Genomic DNA, 16,099 nt, shown 5'->3' with positions numbered 1-16,099 from the left:
GAGGGGAAAATCCATCAGTAGACCCACATATATATGGTCAACTAATTTACAATAAAAAGGCTAAGGTATTCAGATATATATTTCAGTGCTTTAACTGCATTCACAATGTTGTGCTGCATCATCACCATCTGTAACCAAAACTACACAAAAGCGAACCTTAAGTTAAACCAAGGATTTTAATTAACAGTATAATTATAAACATATCATCAATGGTAACAAATGTTCCACAGAAATGCAAGGTGGTGGTGGAGGGAGGGGTATATAGGAATCCCGTATTTTATGCATGATTATTCTGTAAACCCGCAACTTCGCTAATAAAGGGGGACAAAAGACTAAGGTAATCCAACTTAAGAGGTATCGCAACAAGCTTAGACATTTAAATAGGAAGAAAGGGACCTTGTCCTTGACCTCACACCATACACAAAAATTAACTTAAAATAAATGACTAAAACATAAAAACCAAATTTTTAAACTTCTAGAAGAAAACATGGAGAAATTTTTTGTGATTCTAGGAATTGGCAAAGATTTCTTAGATATAACAATACTAACCACAAACATAAAATAAAAAATATTAACAAAATGGACTTCTATAAAATTAAAACTGTCTGCTCTCTGAAAGTCAGTATTAAGAAAATGACATGGAAACTACACACTTGGAGAAAATATTTGGAATACATATATTTAATGAAGACCTTGTATCCATAAGACATATAAAAAACTCTTACAAACCAATAATAAGAATGTAAACAACCAAATTTAAAAATGGGCAAATCACACAATCACCTTACCAAAGAAGATCTACAAATGGTCAATAAATATACTGAAAGAAGTTCAATATCATTAGTTATCAATGAAATGAAAATTGTTACCACAATGAGATACCATTATATACCCACTAAGAATGACTAAAGTTAAGAAGATTAACAATACCAACTGTTGGCAACAACATGGAACAACTAGAATTCTCATACACTGCTAGTGAGTATGTAAAGTGATACTACCATTTTGGAAAACAGTTTGGCCATGTCTTATAAAGTTAGATATACACTTGCCATACAAACCAATAATTTCACGCTTATTACCTGAGAGAAATGAAAACATAAGTCTACATAAAGACGTCTATAAGAATTTTCCTAACAGCTTTCTTCATAATAACCCCAAACTGGAAACAATCCAAATGCCGTAATGGATGAATGGATAATCCAAGTGTGGTCTGTCCAGACAATGGAATACTACACAGCAACAAAAAGGAAGGAACTTCTGACAGACACAGAGGCCAGCCGAAAAAAAAAGTATATTGTATGATTCCATCTTTATCAAACTCTAGAAAAGAAAAATTTAATCAATAGTGATGCAAAGGAAATCAGTGGCTTCCTAGAATTATGGGAGGGAACTGAACAAGAAAGGGCCCAGGAGACTCTCTGGGGTGACAGAAATGTTCTGTTCTCACTGTGATGGTAGTTTCATAAATGTATTTATTTGTCAGACCTCACTAAACTGCACACTTTGAGTGGGCAAATTTTATTGCATTAAGTTATACCTATAAATAGTCTATGAATACAAATATATTTAATGAATTTATATAACGCCTTACAAACAAATGGAAGTATACAAGATGAGCTGTTTTGCATCTTGCTATCATTTAAGATATAGACACACCTCCATTTTATTGCTCTTTGCGGACATTCTGTTTTTTTACAAATTGAAGGTTTGTGGTAACCCTTTGTCGAGCAAGTCTATTGGTGCCATTTTTCCAATAGTATGTGCTCACTTCCTGTCTCTGTGTCACATTTCCAATTCTCACAATATTTCAAACTTTTTCATTATTATTGTATCTGTTACAGTGATCTCTGATCAGCTATCTCTGATGTTACTATTGGGGCACCACAAACCATACCCATATAAGATGGCCCTACTGTGTGTGTTTAGACTGCTCCACCAACTGGCTGTGACCCCATCTCTTTCCCCCTCCCTGGCTCTCCCTATTCCCTGAGACACAACAATATTGAAATTAGGCCAATAATAACCCTTCAATGGACCCTAAGTGTCCAAGTGAAAAGAAGCGTTGCACATCTCTGCATTTAAATTAAAAACTAAAAATGATTAAGCTTAGTGAGGAAGTCACGTCACCAAGTCAAGATGAGCCAAAAGCTAGGCCTCTGGCGCCAAACAGCCAATCTGTGAATGCAAAGAAAAGTTCTTGAAGGAAATTAAAAGTGTGACTCCAGCGAACACACGAATGATAGGAAAGTGGAACAGCCTTATTGCTGATACAGAGGAAGATCAAAACAACCACAACATTCTCTTAAGCCAAAGCCTAACCCAGAACAAGGCCCTAATTCTCTTCAATTCTCTGAAGGCTCAGAGAAGTAAAGAAGCTGCGGGAAGAAAGTGTGAAGCTGGCAGAGGTTGGTTCAAGAGGTTTAAGGAAAGAGGCCATTTCTGTAACACACAAGTGTCAGGAGAAGCAGCAAGTACTGTCGTAGAAGCTCCAGCAAGTTATCCAGAGGCTCTAGCTAGTATAATTGATGAAGTTGGCTTCACTACACAAAAGATTTTCAATGTAGATGAAACAGCCTTCTATTGGAAGAAGATGCCATCTAGGACTTTCATAGCTAGAGAGGAGAAATAAACGCCAGTCTTCAAAGCATCAAAGGACACGCTAACTCTCTTGTTAGGGGTAATGTAGCCCATGCCTTTTAAGTTGAAGCCAATGCTCATTTACCATTCTGAAAATCCCAGGACCCTTAGGAATTATGCTAAATCTATTCTGTCTGTGCCCTATAAATGGAACAACAAAGCCTGGATGACAGTACATCACATCTATTTACATGATTTACTGAATATTTTAAGCCCACTGTTGAAACCTACTGCTCAGAAAAAAAAGATTCCTTTCAAAATATGACTGCTCACTGACAATGTACCGCATCACCCAAGAGCTCTGCTGGAGACGAACAATGAGATTAATGTTGATTTCATGCTGCTAACACAACATCCATTCTGCTAGTCTATGGATCAAGGAGTAAATTCAGCTTTCAAGTCTTATATTTTACGAAATACATTTTGTAAGGCTATAATTGCCATAGATAGTGATTTCTCTGATGGATTTGGGCAAAGTAAACTGAAAACCTTCTGGAAAGGATTGACCATTCTAGATGCCATTTAAAACATTCATGATTCATGGGAAGAGATCTAAATATCAACATTAACAGGAGTTTGGAAGAAGTTTATTCCAACACTCATGGATGACTTTGAGGGGTTCAAGACTTCAGTGGAGGAAGTAATTGCAGATATGGTGGAAATAGCAAGAGAACTAGAATTAGAAGTGGCTGAATTGTTGCAATCTCAATATAAAACTTTAACGGATAAGGAGGTGCTTCTCATGGATAAGCAAAGAAAATGGTTTGTTGAGATGAAAGCTACTCCTGGTGAAGACGCTATGAACACTGTTCAGCACTTGTGTCTCTAACTTCTTCACATTAACTGTTAATAGTATTCAAAGACTATTCAAAGAATAGTGTTAAAAGTATTCAAAGACTACAAATAGGCTAAATATAAACACAAATAGGCTAAATATAAAATGATGGAAACAGATACTCCATGAAAACATTAACCAAAAGAGAGCTTGGTGGCTGTATTATTGTTAAACAAAATAGACTTTAAGTCAAAAAGGGTTACAAGAGACAAAGAAGGACATTATATATATAATTGATAAAAGGGTCAATTAAATAAGAAGATGTAACAATTATAAACATATGTGTATCTAACAGAGTCCCAAAAATATGAGGCAAAATTTGAAGGGAGAAATAGTTTTAAAAGAATAGTTAGAAACATCAATATTCTATTTTCAATAATGAATAGAGTAACCAGACAAAAGATTAGTAAGGAAATTAAGGACGTGTACAATACTATAAACTAATTAGACCTAACAAATATATACAGAATATTCCATCCAATAGCAGCAAAATACACATTACATTCAAATACACATGACACATTCTTGAGGATAGACCATATTTAGGCCACAAAACCAGTTTCAATAAATATTAAAAGACTGACATCATACAAAGTGTCTTTTCAAATCACAATAAAATGAAACAAGAAATCAAAAACAGAATAAATACCAGAAAATTCACAAACGTGTGGAAATTAAACAACACATTCTAAACAACCAATGAGTCAAAGAAATCCCAAGAGAAATTAGGAAACGCCTTGAGATGTATGAAAATGTAACCAACAACATACAAAAACTTACAGGATGAAGTGAAAGCAGTATGAAGAAGAAAATTTATAGCTGTAAATGCCTACATTAAAAAAATAAGAATGATCTCAAATCAATAACCTAACATACACCTTAAGGAAATAGAAAAAGAACAAACTAAACTCAAAATATCAGAAGGAAGGAAATCATAAAGATTAGAGCAGAGATAAATGAAATAGAAAAACAGAGAAATAAAGAAAATCAATGAAACCAAAGGTTGTTTCTTTGAAAAGATCAACAAAATTGGCAAAACTTTAGTCAGAAAATAGAGAAAAGACACAAATTAGCAAAATTATAAGAGACTACTGTGAATGATTGCATGCCAACACAGTGGATAACCTAGAGGAAATAACAAATTCCTAGAAACACAAACTACCAAAACGGACTCAAGAAAAGGTAGAAAATCTGAATACATCTATAATAAGTAAAGAGATTGACCAAGTAATCAAAAACCTCCCAAAAAAGAAAGCCCAGGCTCAGATGCCTTCATTGGTGAATTCTATGCAACATTTAAAGAAGATGAACACCATTCTTTCTCAAAATTTCTAGAAAATTGAAGAATAGGGAATATTTCCTAACTTATTCTATGGGACCAGCGTTACCACAATATCAAAGCCAGACAAAGACACTAAAAGAAAACTACAGGCCAATATCCCCCTATGGACATACATATAAAAATCCACAACAAAATACTAGCAAACTAAATTCAGCAGCATACCAAAAGGATGTTACACCATTTCCTAGTGGGATCTATCCCCAGAATGCAAGAGTGCGTCAACATACGAAAATCAATAGCGTAATACACCACATTAATAGAACGAAGGGGGGAAAAACACACGATCATCTCAATGGATGCAGAAAAAGCATCTGAGAAAATCTAACACCCTTTCATGATAAAAACATTCAATAAACTAAGTATAGAGGGGAACTTCCTTGACATGATAACACCTACTATTATGGAATGAATCATACCCCACACAAAGACATGTTCACATCCTAAACCCTGGGCCTGGGGATATGAACCCGTATGTAAATAACATCTTTATTAGTTAAGGTGAGGCCAAACTGAATCAGGTGAGCCTTAATATGACTAGAGTCCTTAAAAGTGGAGGGAATCTAGCCAGATCACCTGTGACAGAGGCAGAGCTGGAGTTAGGAACTGCCAGCAAGCCACCACCAGAATGCCACAGAGAAAGCATGAGCCTGCTGACACCTTGGGTTTTGGAATTCTACCCTCCATAACTGTGAGACAATAAATTCCTTTTGTTTAAGACAACCAGTCTGTGGCATGTATTATAGCCATGTATGAAAAACCCACAGCTAACACATCAAAGGTGAAAGACCGAAAGCTTTTCCCCTGAAGATCAAGAACAAGATGAGGATGCCCACTTGTACCACTATCATTCAGCACTGTACAGGAAATTCTAGCCAGAGCAACAAGGCAAGAAAAAGAAATAAGAGGCATCCAAATTCGAAAGGAAGAAGTAAAATTATCTCTGCTTTCAGATAACATAATCTTATGTGTAGAAAAGCTGAAAGAATACACACACACAGACACACACACACACACACACAACTTGTTAAAGCTAATAAATTCAGCAAAGTTTCAGAACACACAATTCAACACACACAAATCAGTTGGACTTCTATACTCAGCAATAAACAATCTGAAATGGAAATGGAGAAATCTATTCCATTTACAGTAGCATAAAAAATAATAAAATACTTAGGAATAAATTTAACCAAAGAGGTGAAAGACTTGTACACTGAAAACTATAAAATATTGCTAAAAGAAATTAAAGAAGACCTAAATAAGTGGAAAGAATCCCATGTTTATGGATCGAAAGACTTCATATTATTAAGATGATACTACTACCCAAAGTGATATACGATTCAATGCATTTGCTATCAAAATCCTGGTGGCACTTTTTGAGAAATAGAAAAACCCATTCTAAAATGTCAAGAAAATTTTGAAAAACAATTACGGAGGAGACTTGCCAGATTTCAAACACCATGTGCAGTTTCAGTAATTTTAAAGGATACTAGTGGCACAGAATTAGAAAATTTGATCCCCAGTCTAAAATAGAGTTTAAAACTTACCCATGTATAAATTATATTTGATTTACAATGAGAGGGGGTTGGGAAAACTGAATGGTTTGGGAAATCTGACTATTCATTCTACCTCCAAGTATATGCAAAAACAAATTCCAGGTGAATTAAATAGCTAAATCTATTTTTAAAAACCCATAACTGAATTAGATGAAATACATTCATATAATTTGGTGTCTTTGTTTGCCAGGGCTGCTGTAACAATTACCATAGACTAGTTGGCTTAAACATCAGCAATGTACGGTCTCCGTTTTGGAGGCCAGAAGTCCAAAACCAAGGGCATGTGTTCTCCAGTGTCTGTGGTGTCTGGTGGCCGCTGGTCAGCAATCCACAACTCAATCTCTGCCTTCACCCCATGGCAATAGTTCTCCTGTCTCCTCCTGCCCCTGTATCGAAATTTCCTTTGCATAGGAGGACTTCAGCCACATTGGATTAAGGCCCTTCTAATTCAACTCAGCCTCACCTTAACTGCAAACATCTTCAAAGACTCTATTGACAAAGATTCTATTTACAAATGGGTTCACAACCACAGAACCAGGGGTTAGGAATTGAACTCATCTTTCAGGGTGACGTGATTCAATCCCTAACACTTGGGATAGTGAAGGCCTTCTTAAAAACAGACACATATGCCAGTAGCCATAATGGAAAATCAGCAAATTTATTATACAAAACTATAAATCCTCTGTATGTCATTATACACCAAAAAACAAGGTTAAAATGCCAAGAGAAAACAATTGTGATATATCCAATAGATAAAGGATTTAAATCCAAAATATAAAAAGAACTCTTGTAAATACAAAAAATGTAAAAAGTCCAGTAGAAAACTTGGCAAAAAATAAGACAATTCACAGAAGAGGAAACAGAAAATGGCAGTAACTTTAGGAAAAGATGTTCAACTTCTCTAGCACTCAGGGAAATGTAAATTAAAATGACATATCTGATTTTGTTATCAGACTAGCAGAAATCAAAAAGATTGATCATATCTACAACGAGAGAAGTTGTGGGAAACAGGTACCTCCATAATTGCTGGTTGGAGTGTCAACTGCTACAGAACTTTTAGAGGATAATTTGAAAGGATCTATCAAAATTACAAATGTATAATCACTTTGACCCAACAATTCTACATTTCAAAACAGATACTTCAGAATTTTCAACATACACACAAAATTCTTGTTGCAGCACTGTTTGTGGTAGTAGAAAAGTTAGAACTGTCTATTTAGAAATCGTTAAATAAATGATTAAGGATATAGAATAGTATGTATATTTTCTAATAAGAATGAAATAGATGTCTATGTACTGACATGGAAAGCTCTCTGAGACATCCAATTGGAAAAAAGGTTAATTACAGAATAACTTGTAACTGATCACACTTAAAATTTTTAATAGGCACATTCATATATAACATAAGGTTATTACTTAGGATTTTTTGTTACAAGTAACAGAAAACCCAAATCACCTGGTTTAATCAATAAAGAGAATTTACTGGTTCATGTAACTGAAGAATCCAAAGCAAGGTTTGATCCAGATCTCAAATGATGTGATCAGTATTTAAATTCTCTCTTCCTTCAACTACTCTATTTCCTTCATATTTCAAGACAGTTGCTAGCAGTTCCTGGGACTATAGACTTTCCAATTAAAGTTCTGAAGTGAAAAGCAAGAGTCTCTTGTAAAAAGCAGCTAGTTGAACTTTTAAAATCTAAATGTAACCCTAGAATGGGCTGGGTCATATCTCAACTGAAATAGCCTAAGCATTACTAATGTTTTAACTAAATAATTTACATTAATGTAATAATTGATATATCTGGATTTATTATCATCTTATTTTGTGTTTTCTGTTTGTGCCACCTATTCTGTACTTTTTTCCCCTTTTCTCTTTTTAAACGTTTCCAGTCTTACAATATTTTTTGGTTAGGAATTACATCATGCATACCAACTCATTTTACACCAATTCATCAGAGCATAAATTATTTTATTTTATATTATAATAACATATACACAACTCAAAATTTCCCATGTTAACCACTTTCAAGTGCACAATTCAGTAGTGGCATTCATAATATTGATTCACATCACCAATATCCACTACTCCACCTTATTCATCACCTCAAACAAAAACCCTGCACCTATTAAGCAATAACTCCCTCTTTCCCTCCTCAGGCCCCTTCCCCAGCACTTGATAACCTATAATGTAACATTCATCTGTATTAAATTTGCTTCTGCTGGGTATTTCATTCAAGTATGATCATAAAAGTTGTCTTTTTGTATCTGGCTTATTTCATTCAGCATGAGGTCTTCAAGGTTCATCCACGTTGTAGAATGCACCAGAACTGTATTCCTTTGTGTTTGTACCATTTTGTTTATCCATTCATCTGTTGATGGACACCTTGGTTGCTTCCATGTTTGGCTATAGTAAATAATGTAGCTATAAACATTGGTGCACAAATATCTGTTCACGTCCTCACTTTCAATTTTCTTGGATATATACCCAGAAATGGGATTGCCAGTGTTTTGGTTTGCTAAAGCTGCCAGAATGCAATATACAAGAAATGGGTTGGCTTTTTCAATGGGGATTTATTAGGTTACAAATTTTCAGTTCTAAGGCCATGAAAATGTCCAAATAAGGCATAAAGAGAAAGATACCTTCTCTGAGGAAAGTCTGCTGACATCCAGGGTTCCTCTGTCACCCGGGAAGGCACATGGCAATGTCTGCTGGTCCTTCTCTCCTGGGTTCCAGTTTCAATGGCTCTCTCCCTCAGCTCCCAAGAGTTCTTGCTTGTTTCTTCTGGGGTGTTTCTCTCTCAGCTCTCTGAACTTTTACCGTCTTTTATGCTCTTCACAAAGGACTCCACTAAAGGATTAAGACCCACCTTGAATGGGCTGGGTCACATCTCAATTGAAATAGCCTAAGCAAAAGGTCCCACCCATGGTAGGTCTACCCCCACAAGGATGGATTAAAAGAACATGGTCTTTTCTGAGGACAGAACAGATTCAAACCAGCACAGCCGGGTCATACAGTAATTCTATTTTCACTTTTCTGAAGGAGTTGCCGAACTGCTTTTCACAGTATCTGCACCATTTACAATGCCACCATTAACGTATAAGGATTCCCATTTCTCTGCATCCTCATCAACACTTGTTTTTTAACAACAGCTATCCTACTTGATGTGGAGTGGTATCTCATCATGAGTTTGATTTCCATTTCCCTGATAACGAATGATGTTGAGCATCTTTTCAGATGCTTACAGGTCATTTGTGTCTTCCATCAAAGTCTAAATTTAATCAAAACCTTTATGCTCGTCTCAAACAGTACAAGAGTCTTTGAACACTCTAATTCCATTTACCAACTCTCTTCACTAACATATATTATTGTTGGAATGTATTTTAATCATCTTTTATTCCACATTATTTCATTGTAGTGTAATACAACACTTGTTTAGATTTACCAATATATTCATACCACTGTCTTTGTACTTCATTCCTTATTATGTCTTCCTTCTTCCATCCAGATTCACCTTTCTTATAGATGAAGTGCATCTTTTAGAATTTCCTTTAGGAGGGCCTACTGATGCTAAATAATTTGTTGTTTGTGCTGCTTAAGATATGCTTATATCCTCCTCATTCTTGAAATACATTTTCCTGGGTGTACAATCATAGATCAGTGGGTATTTTTTTTCAGCACACTGAAGATATTAATCCATTCTCTTCTAGCATTCAATATTGCTCTTGAAAAGTTAGCTATCAATCTAACTCTGGCTCATTTTAAAGTTTTCTTTTTCTAAGGTGGCTTTTGAGATAGATTTTATCATTGATGTTTCAGTTTTACTCTGAGGTATCTAGCTGTGGATTTCTTTTTTTAAAAATTTCTTTTATTTCTGGATTGGTTAATTTCATCACTTAGGGAAAATTCTTAACTAGTATCTTTTTAAATATTGCTTCTGCCACATTCTTATTTCTCCTTGAACTTTAATTATTAAACATCTATTCGTGTTTCTCATTCTGTCCTGTCTCTTAACCTGTCTTTTATATTTTGTCTTTTTCTCTCTCTTTATTGCATTCTGTAACTTTTTCTATGAATCTATCTTCTAGTTTACTAACTTTATCTTTAGCTGAGTTTTAAATTTTGTTTATTTTTGTTTTTATTTCTAGAAATTTTGTTTGGTTCTCTCCCACCACCAGAATCTGCTAGGTGACTATTTATAGTGACAAGCTACCTACAGATATTTTCAGGTTATCTTTCAGTTCTTTAAATCTAGTAAACAGTAATTTTATAAAGTGAAACTAATAATTCCACTATCTTGTCATTATAGTCTGTTTTTGCTTTCTGCAGCATATACGAGTTGTCAGCTTTGTTGCCTTGTTTCCCAGTGTTTGACTTATTCTTGACTGAGTGCTGCTCACTGACCTTGAAACATTTTTGGTGGGTATCTTTGAGATACAGCATGAAAGTACGTTCTTCTAGGGGAGATTTTGATTTGTATCTGCCAGTCAGAGTCCCAGTTCATAGTTGGAGGGGTTTCTTTCTTTCTCTTTTTCTTCCTTCCTTTTTTTGGGGGAAGGGGGGACACAAGCAAGTGATATGACTCTCAGGGTTCCTCCCCTCACCTTCTATGGTCAGTTCCAAGGCTATATTCTTTGTAGTCCCCTAGGGGTGCAAGTGGGGCATGTTCAACTTAACCCTAGCAGTTAAGGCAATTGGAGTCCAAGTTTTAAGGGAAAATGGTCTCCTATTACACACTCCCCTCTGAATGTGCCTTGACTTCTTCTTCTTTCCCTCCGTGACTTTCAAGGCCTTGGAAATTACAGCTCAATTTCCCCTAGTATGATGCATAGTCATCAAAAGCAACTTAGGGTCTCCACTGACCTCTTTGGGTTCTTTCCTTTGTCTAGAGTTTTTTGTTTAGGAAAATACCTAATATTCTGGAAAAATATTTACAATATATTAAATAAAAGCAAACTACAAAATAGTTCACACAGTATGATCCTATTTTTGTTAACTTACATGGTTAGAGAAAGGGTAAGAAGAATCTACACCAAGATAATAAATAGCACTTATATATGGGTGATAGGATTGAGTGAATTTTCTTTATTTTTTCTATATGTGGTTTTTCATTCCTTTTGTTTCCTTAATCTTTTAAAATATATATATATGATGTTAAATTGGGGAAAATAAAATACAAACAAGAAGATATACAAAACACAATTGTTCAGTTCAATGACTAGTTACAAAATGAACAAACAAAAACTCATACTCTGGCTGAAGAAATAAATTGTCACCCTAAAGTTTTTGTCTAGATAGTTCTTTACTATCTTTTTAGTTCTGTATTGCCTTCACGAACCTGTTTTTAATACTTTGTACAAATAAAAATTGGCCAAAATATTTGAGTTGGTCCAAATTACTTAGTCTGCCATAGTATCAGAAATGGAATGACAATAATACCTTTCTCAGAAGTTCCTGGCAAATATGTCCTTGTATTTCACTGACTCTGACTGAGTTAAATGCCCTCCCTGGACAAATCACTGTAGCAAGGAGACTGCAAAGTACAGACTGGCTTATACACAGGTTACATGATCCATCCTGAGCCAGGGTAGTCAACATCACCAGAAATACATGGGCTGAGAATGGGAAAGGATCAGGTTCTCAGAGAGAAATAGGGAATGTATATCAAAAGGGTAACTAAATGCTGGGGAAGAAAGAAAATTAGATGTCCATGACGGTTCAGAAAGGACCATCAAATTGTCATTTGTCATTACTTCCAGGATGGAAAATTTGCTCAGAGGATGGCAAGAAGAGGTTTATTTTCTTTTTATTCTTTATCTTTTTATATTGTTTGATATTTTTAAAGCAAAGAACTCATGTACTGATTGTAAATTTTATGTTTTTTTTAAATTTTTTAAATTCCAGAAAAATACATCCCAAAGCATTAACAAAGAATTCTTCTGAGAAGTGGGGACTCTGATTCTTTTACTTTAAACACATATTGTTTCATGTATTAATCATGGGAAGAAAGGAAGGCAGGGAGTTGTTTAAAGGACAAAAATTGAGTAAAGAAGACAAATAGAAACAGTGGGAAGATGGAAATAGAAGACAACAGCATCAAAGAATTCAAAGGAGAAAGTAGTTTAAAAACATCACTGCTACAGTGAGGACAAACAGAATGAAGACTGGAAAGAAAACATTGGATTTGACCAGTAGCAAGTCATTATTGACAATTTCTTAGATATCAGTACCGTGATGAGGACAGAATACAGATTATGATGAGTTAAGAAATGAGTGGGAAGTATAAAAATGAAATCATTAGGGGAAAAAATTATCTAAGGAAGGACCTTAATGGTTAAGAAAGAATAGGGATTTTTTTAATGGGGTGAATAAAGCTTATTCGAAAGTGAGAGGAAAATCCAACCAAGATGGAAACTGAATATTTAGGGAGAGAGAGAAGCTACTGGTTGAGAAAGGCCCAGAACAGTCAGGAGGGCTTCCAACTAATCATTCCCAAATTCCAAAATTTATCTTGAATTCGTCTACTTATTTCCATCTCCCTTTTTCAAGCCATTATCATCTTTCTCTTACCGAATTTCTGCAAATAATACCCCCTTCCAATCACTCCTCCCTGGAACAGCCAGAGACATCCCTTTTAAAACAAACTGTATCACCTAACTTCTCTTCTTAAAATCCCTTCAATGGCTGCCTTTTGTATATAGAAGAAAACCCAAACATCTTATCAAGGCCGACACATCTCTGAATTACATGGCTCCTACCAACATTTCAAACCTCATCTCAAGCCACTCTCTCAACATACTGAAACCTCACCTGTCAACCTTCAGACCCTCAAACACCTTATTTTCTGCCTCAGGACCTTGCCACTTGCTGCTTCCCCTACTTGGACAGTCCCTTACTCCTGAACCCCATCACCCTCCCACTTAGTATGGCTCATTCTTTATCCTTCATGTCTTAACTAACTTGTCACCAACTCAGAGAGGATTTTTTTCCATGTTTTGTTTTGTTTTGTTTGAACTCTCATAAGGTAAATGAACTAGAATAGTATTTCAGGGTACTAGGCAAGCATAAAGTACAACTTTCAAAACAGTGTTCTCAAACATTTTACCACTGAGGGTTTTTAAAAGAATTGTCCCCACTGAATGGCTGGGGAGGAGAATCACCCCGCCCCACACTCTATATCCTTTTGTATTATTAGATTATTTTTATAATAGCACATTTTACAATTATAGTAATTTTGGAAACATCGCCCCCCCCCATCTTGGACTCCACATTTTGAAAAATTTTATCTACCAAATTCACTCATTCAATATTCATCCAGTAAATATTTACTGAGCCCCTACTATGTGCCAGGCACTATATATAATTGGCCCATTGATGAACAAAACAAACCTAGGCCTCTGAGCTCGTGGAGGTGAAGTCTAGTGGAGAAAAGGGGAGAATAAACAGAAAACAAATGAGTAAATGTGTAATTAAACATTTATAAAATTGCTAGAAGGTATCAAACAGAGTGCTGTGAGAGAGAATAAGGCAGAGGTGAGAAATCTAAAATCTGCTTAGCTGCCTGCCTAGGTTGCCAGTTCAGCCGAAATCTGAAGGATAAGAATGAGTGTGCCAGTTTCGATCTATTATCCAAATAAAGTCCCCCAGAAAAGCCATACTCTTCAACACAATCTTGTAGGGGCAGACTGATTAGTCTGTTGTTTAGGGTGGAACCTCTGATTGAATTATTTCCATAGAGGTGTAGACCCTCCCCATTCAGGGTGGGTCTTGATTAGTTCACTGGACTACTTAAGAGAGCTCCAGAGCTGACTCAGATGCTTGCTGATGCTGGGAGACACTCGGAGGTGCAGAGAGGATGTCTGGAGATGCTAAGCTAAGAGATGAAGCCCAGAGTTTGCCCCAGAGAAGCTAAGAGAGGACCCCCAGATGCTTAGAGAGAAACATCCTGGGAGAAAGAAGCAAGAATGTACGGGAGCTAAGAAAGAGGAGCTAAGAGAGACCCAGAGACATTTTAGAGAAAGCCATTTTGAAATGTAACCCAGAAGCAAAGGAACAACAGACACCAGTCACATGCCTTCCCAGCTGACAGAGGTGTTCCATATGCCATCGGACTTCCTTCAGTGAAGGTATCCTCTTGCCAATGCTTTAGTTTGGACAGTTCTATGGCCTTAGGAAATGTGTAACCAAAGAAACCCGCTTTATAAAAGTCAATCCATTTCTGTATTTTGCATAACAGCAGCATTAGCAAACTGGAACAAGGAGGAACCAGTGTGTGTGTGTGGCAGAGGGGAATGACAGAGCTTTCTGTCAGCAGGCACAGTCTGTGCAAAGGCCCTCAGGCAGGAAAGAGGCCCCCATATTCTGAGAGGTGGCCAATGCAACCTAAGTGCTAGAAGCAAAGGCAAAAACGGAACTAGATAAAACTGAGATAAAAGCAGGGCCAGGTCCTGCAGAGACTTGTGGGCTTGGAGACAAGTTTACTCTCAGTGAAGAGTTTACTCTCTGGAGGGGTTCAAGCAGAAAACTGGCTGGATCCTACTGACCTTTTAAAGACAATCTTTCTGCCTCTACGTGGAGATTGGATTAGAATGGGAAATGAGGGGAGCAAAGAGAACAACTAGAAGGCTGTTTATGAACTCTAGAATCTCTGAATGTTTTCCATTTTTTATTAGTCAATGACATAACTGCCAAACAGAGCTTCTGATTAATATAAGTAGTGGCAATGTAGTGAATTAATAATAAAAATACTTAAAATTTTAACACTTTAGCCTTGAAACTTTGAAAAATAAATAAACAAGAGGAGTATTATTTGAAATAATAAAAATACCTCATGAACTACTTCCCCCCAACTACCACTCTGTAGACTCTTTAGAATCTGAATACCCAGAGTTGGAATCACTACTGTAAGAACTCTAGGAAAACCTTCAAATATACTTCATAAAAATGCCCTCCCTATCTTTCCCCATCTTTATGTCTAACCTTCAAAATCAACATCAAAGCTTTTGTCCACCATTTCAGTGAGAGCCTTCAAAGTTTCACTTTTGGAAGGGATATAAACTAGTTGAAATTTACTTTTCAGAGGAAAATGATGGAAGAAATCTGGCAGTAAACTGATATCAATTGCACTGTAGTTTACAGGAGGTTTCATTCTTGGAAAACTATTGAAACGAAGATACATTACAATTGCAGAAAATAGTAATGGCATCAAGATTTCAAGGACTGTTACCAGAGTCTTCCGCTTCTAAAATAAAAACGAAAGCTATATGTTAATCCAAAACAGATCACAAATATAAACTGCTAGATGATGAATGTTCTTCCAGTAAGAACACTTTCATTTCTTCCAGCCTTCCTGCACAACACATGAAAAAGAAAAAACAGAATGAGAATTAGCTAGAAACATCTCCATTTAGCTTTCCTGTAACACCAATAGATAGAAATCAGTACTAATGATGTCATCTTTAATATTACTGTGGAAACATGACTTATTTCCAGAAAAGGGAATTTACAAGTAAAGTTCTTACTTTTACTTTAACTCATTATTAGAAATCAATTTAACTTAAACATTCAGCCCCTCCCAAGGACTCACATTTTCCCCACAGATAACTGTACCCACCTTCAAGATGAAATTCTTCCAGAGAAGAAGTTTTAAGTTCCTGAACACTGTCATTTTTCTAGTAGAAGAGGAGGGCTCACCCCTAGTCAGGAAACAAACAGGGGAAATGTCATGTATG

At 35.9% G+C, this 16,099-nt stretch overlaps 1 protein-coding gene across 12 annotated transcripts in view; it reads right to left on the bottom strand.

Annotated features, from left to right (window-relative positions):
* LOC119517700 (ATP-binding cassette sub-family A member 17-like) overlaps positions 1-16,099 on the bottom strand; it is a 153,644-nt gene that overhangs the window by 101,973 nt on the left and 35,572 nt on the right. For 8 of the 12 annotated variants that reach the window (XM_037814619.1, XM_037814621.1, XM_037814620.1 and 5 more), the window contains 3 exons: positions 15,982-16,063; positions 15,348-15,609; positions 10,773-10,910 (listed from right to left, as the gene is read on the bottom strand). The exons of 3 other annotated variants lie outside the window; for them this stretch is intronic. In XM_037814619.1, coding sequence (XP_037670547.1) covers positions 10,773-10,910; positions 15,348-15,609; positions 15,982-16,063 — 482 coding nt within the window. The remainder of the gene's footprint in view (positions 1-10,772; positions 10,911-15,347; positions 15,610-15,981; positions 16,064-16,099) is intronic. One more of the 12 variants, XM_037814622.1, reaches the window with a different exon arrangement.

This window comes from Choloepus didactylus, chromosome 21, assembly GCF_015220235.1.
Source record: "Choloepus didactylus isolate mChoDid1 chromosome 21, mChoDid1.pri, whole genome shotgun sequence".
NCBI lineage: Eukaryota > Metazoa > Chordata > Mammalia > Pilosa > Megalonychidae > Choloepus > Choloepus didactylus.
This window is presented reverse-complemented; position numbering and strand designations above follow the sequence as displayed.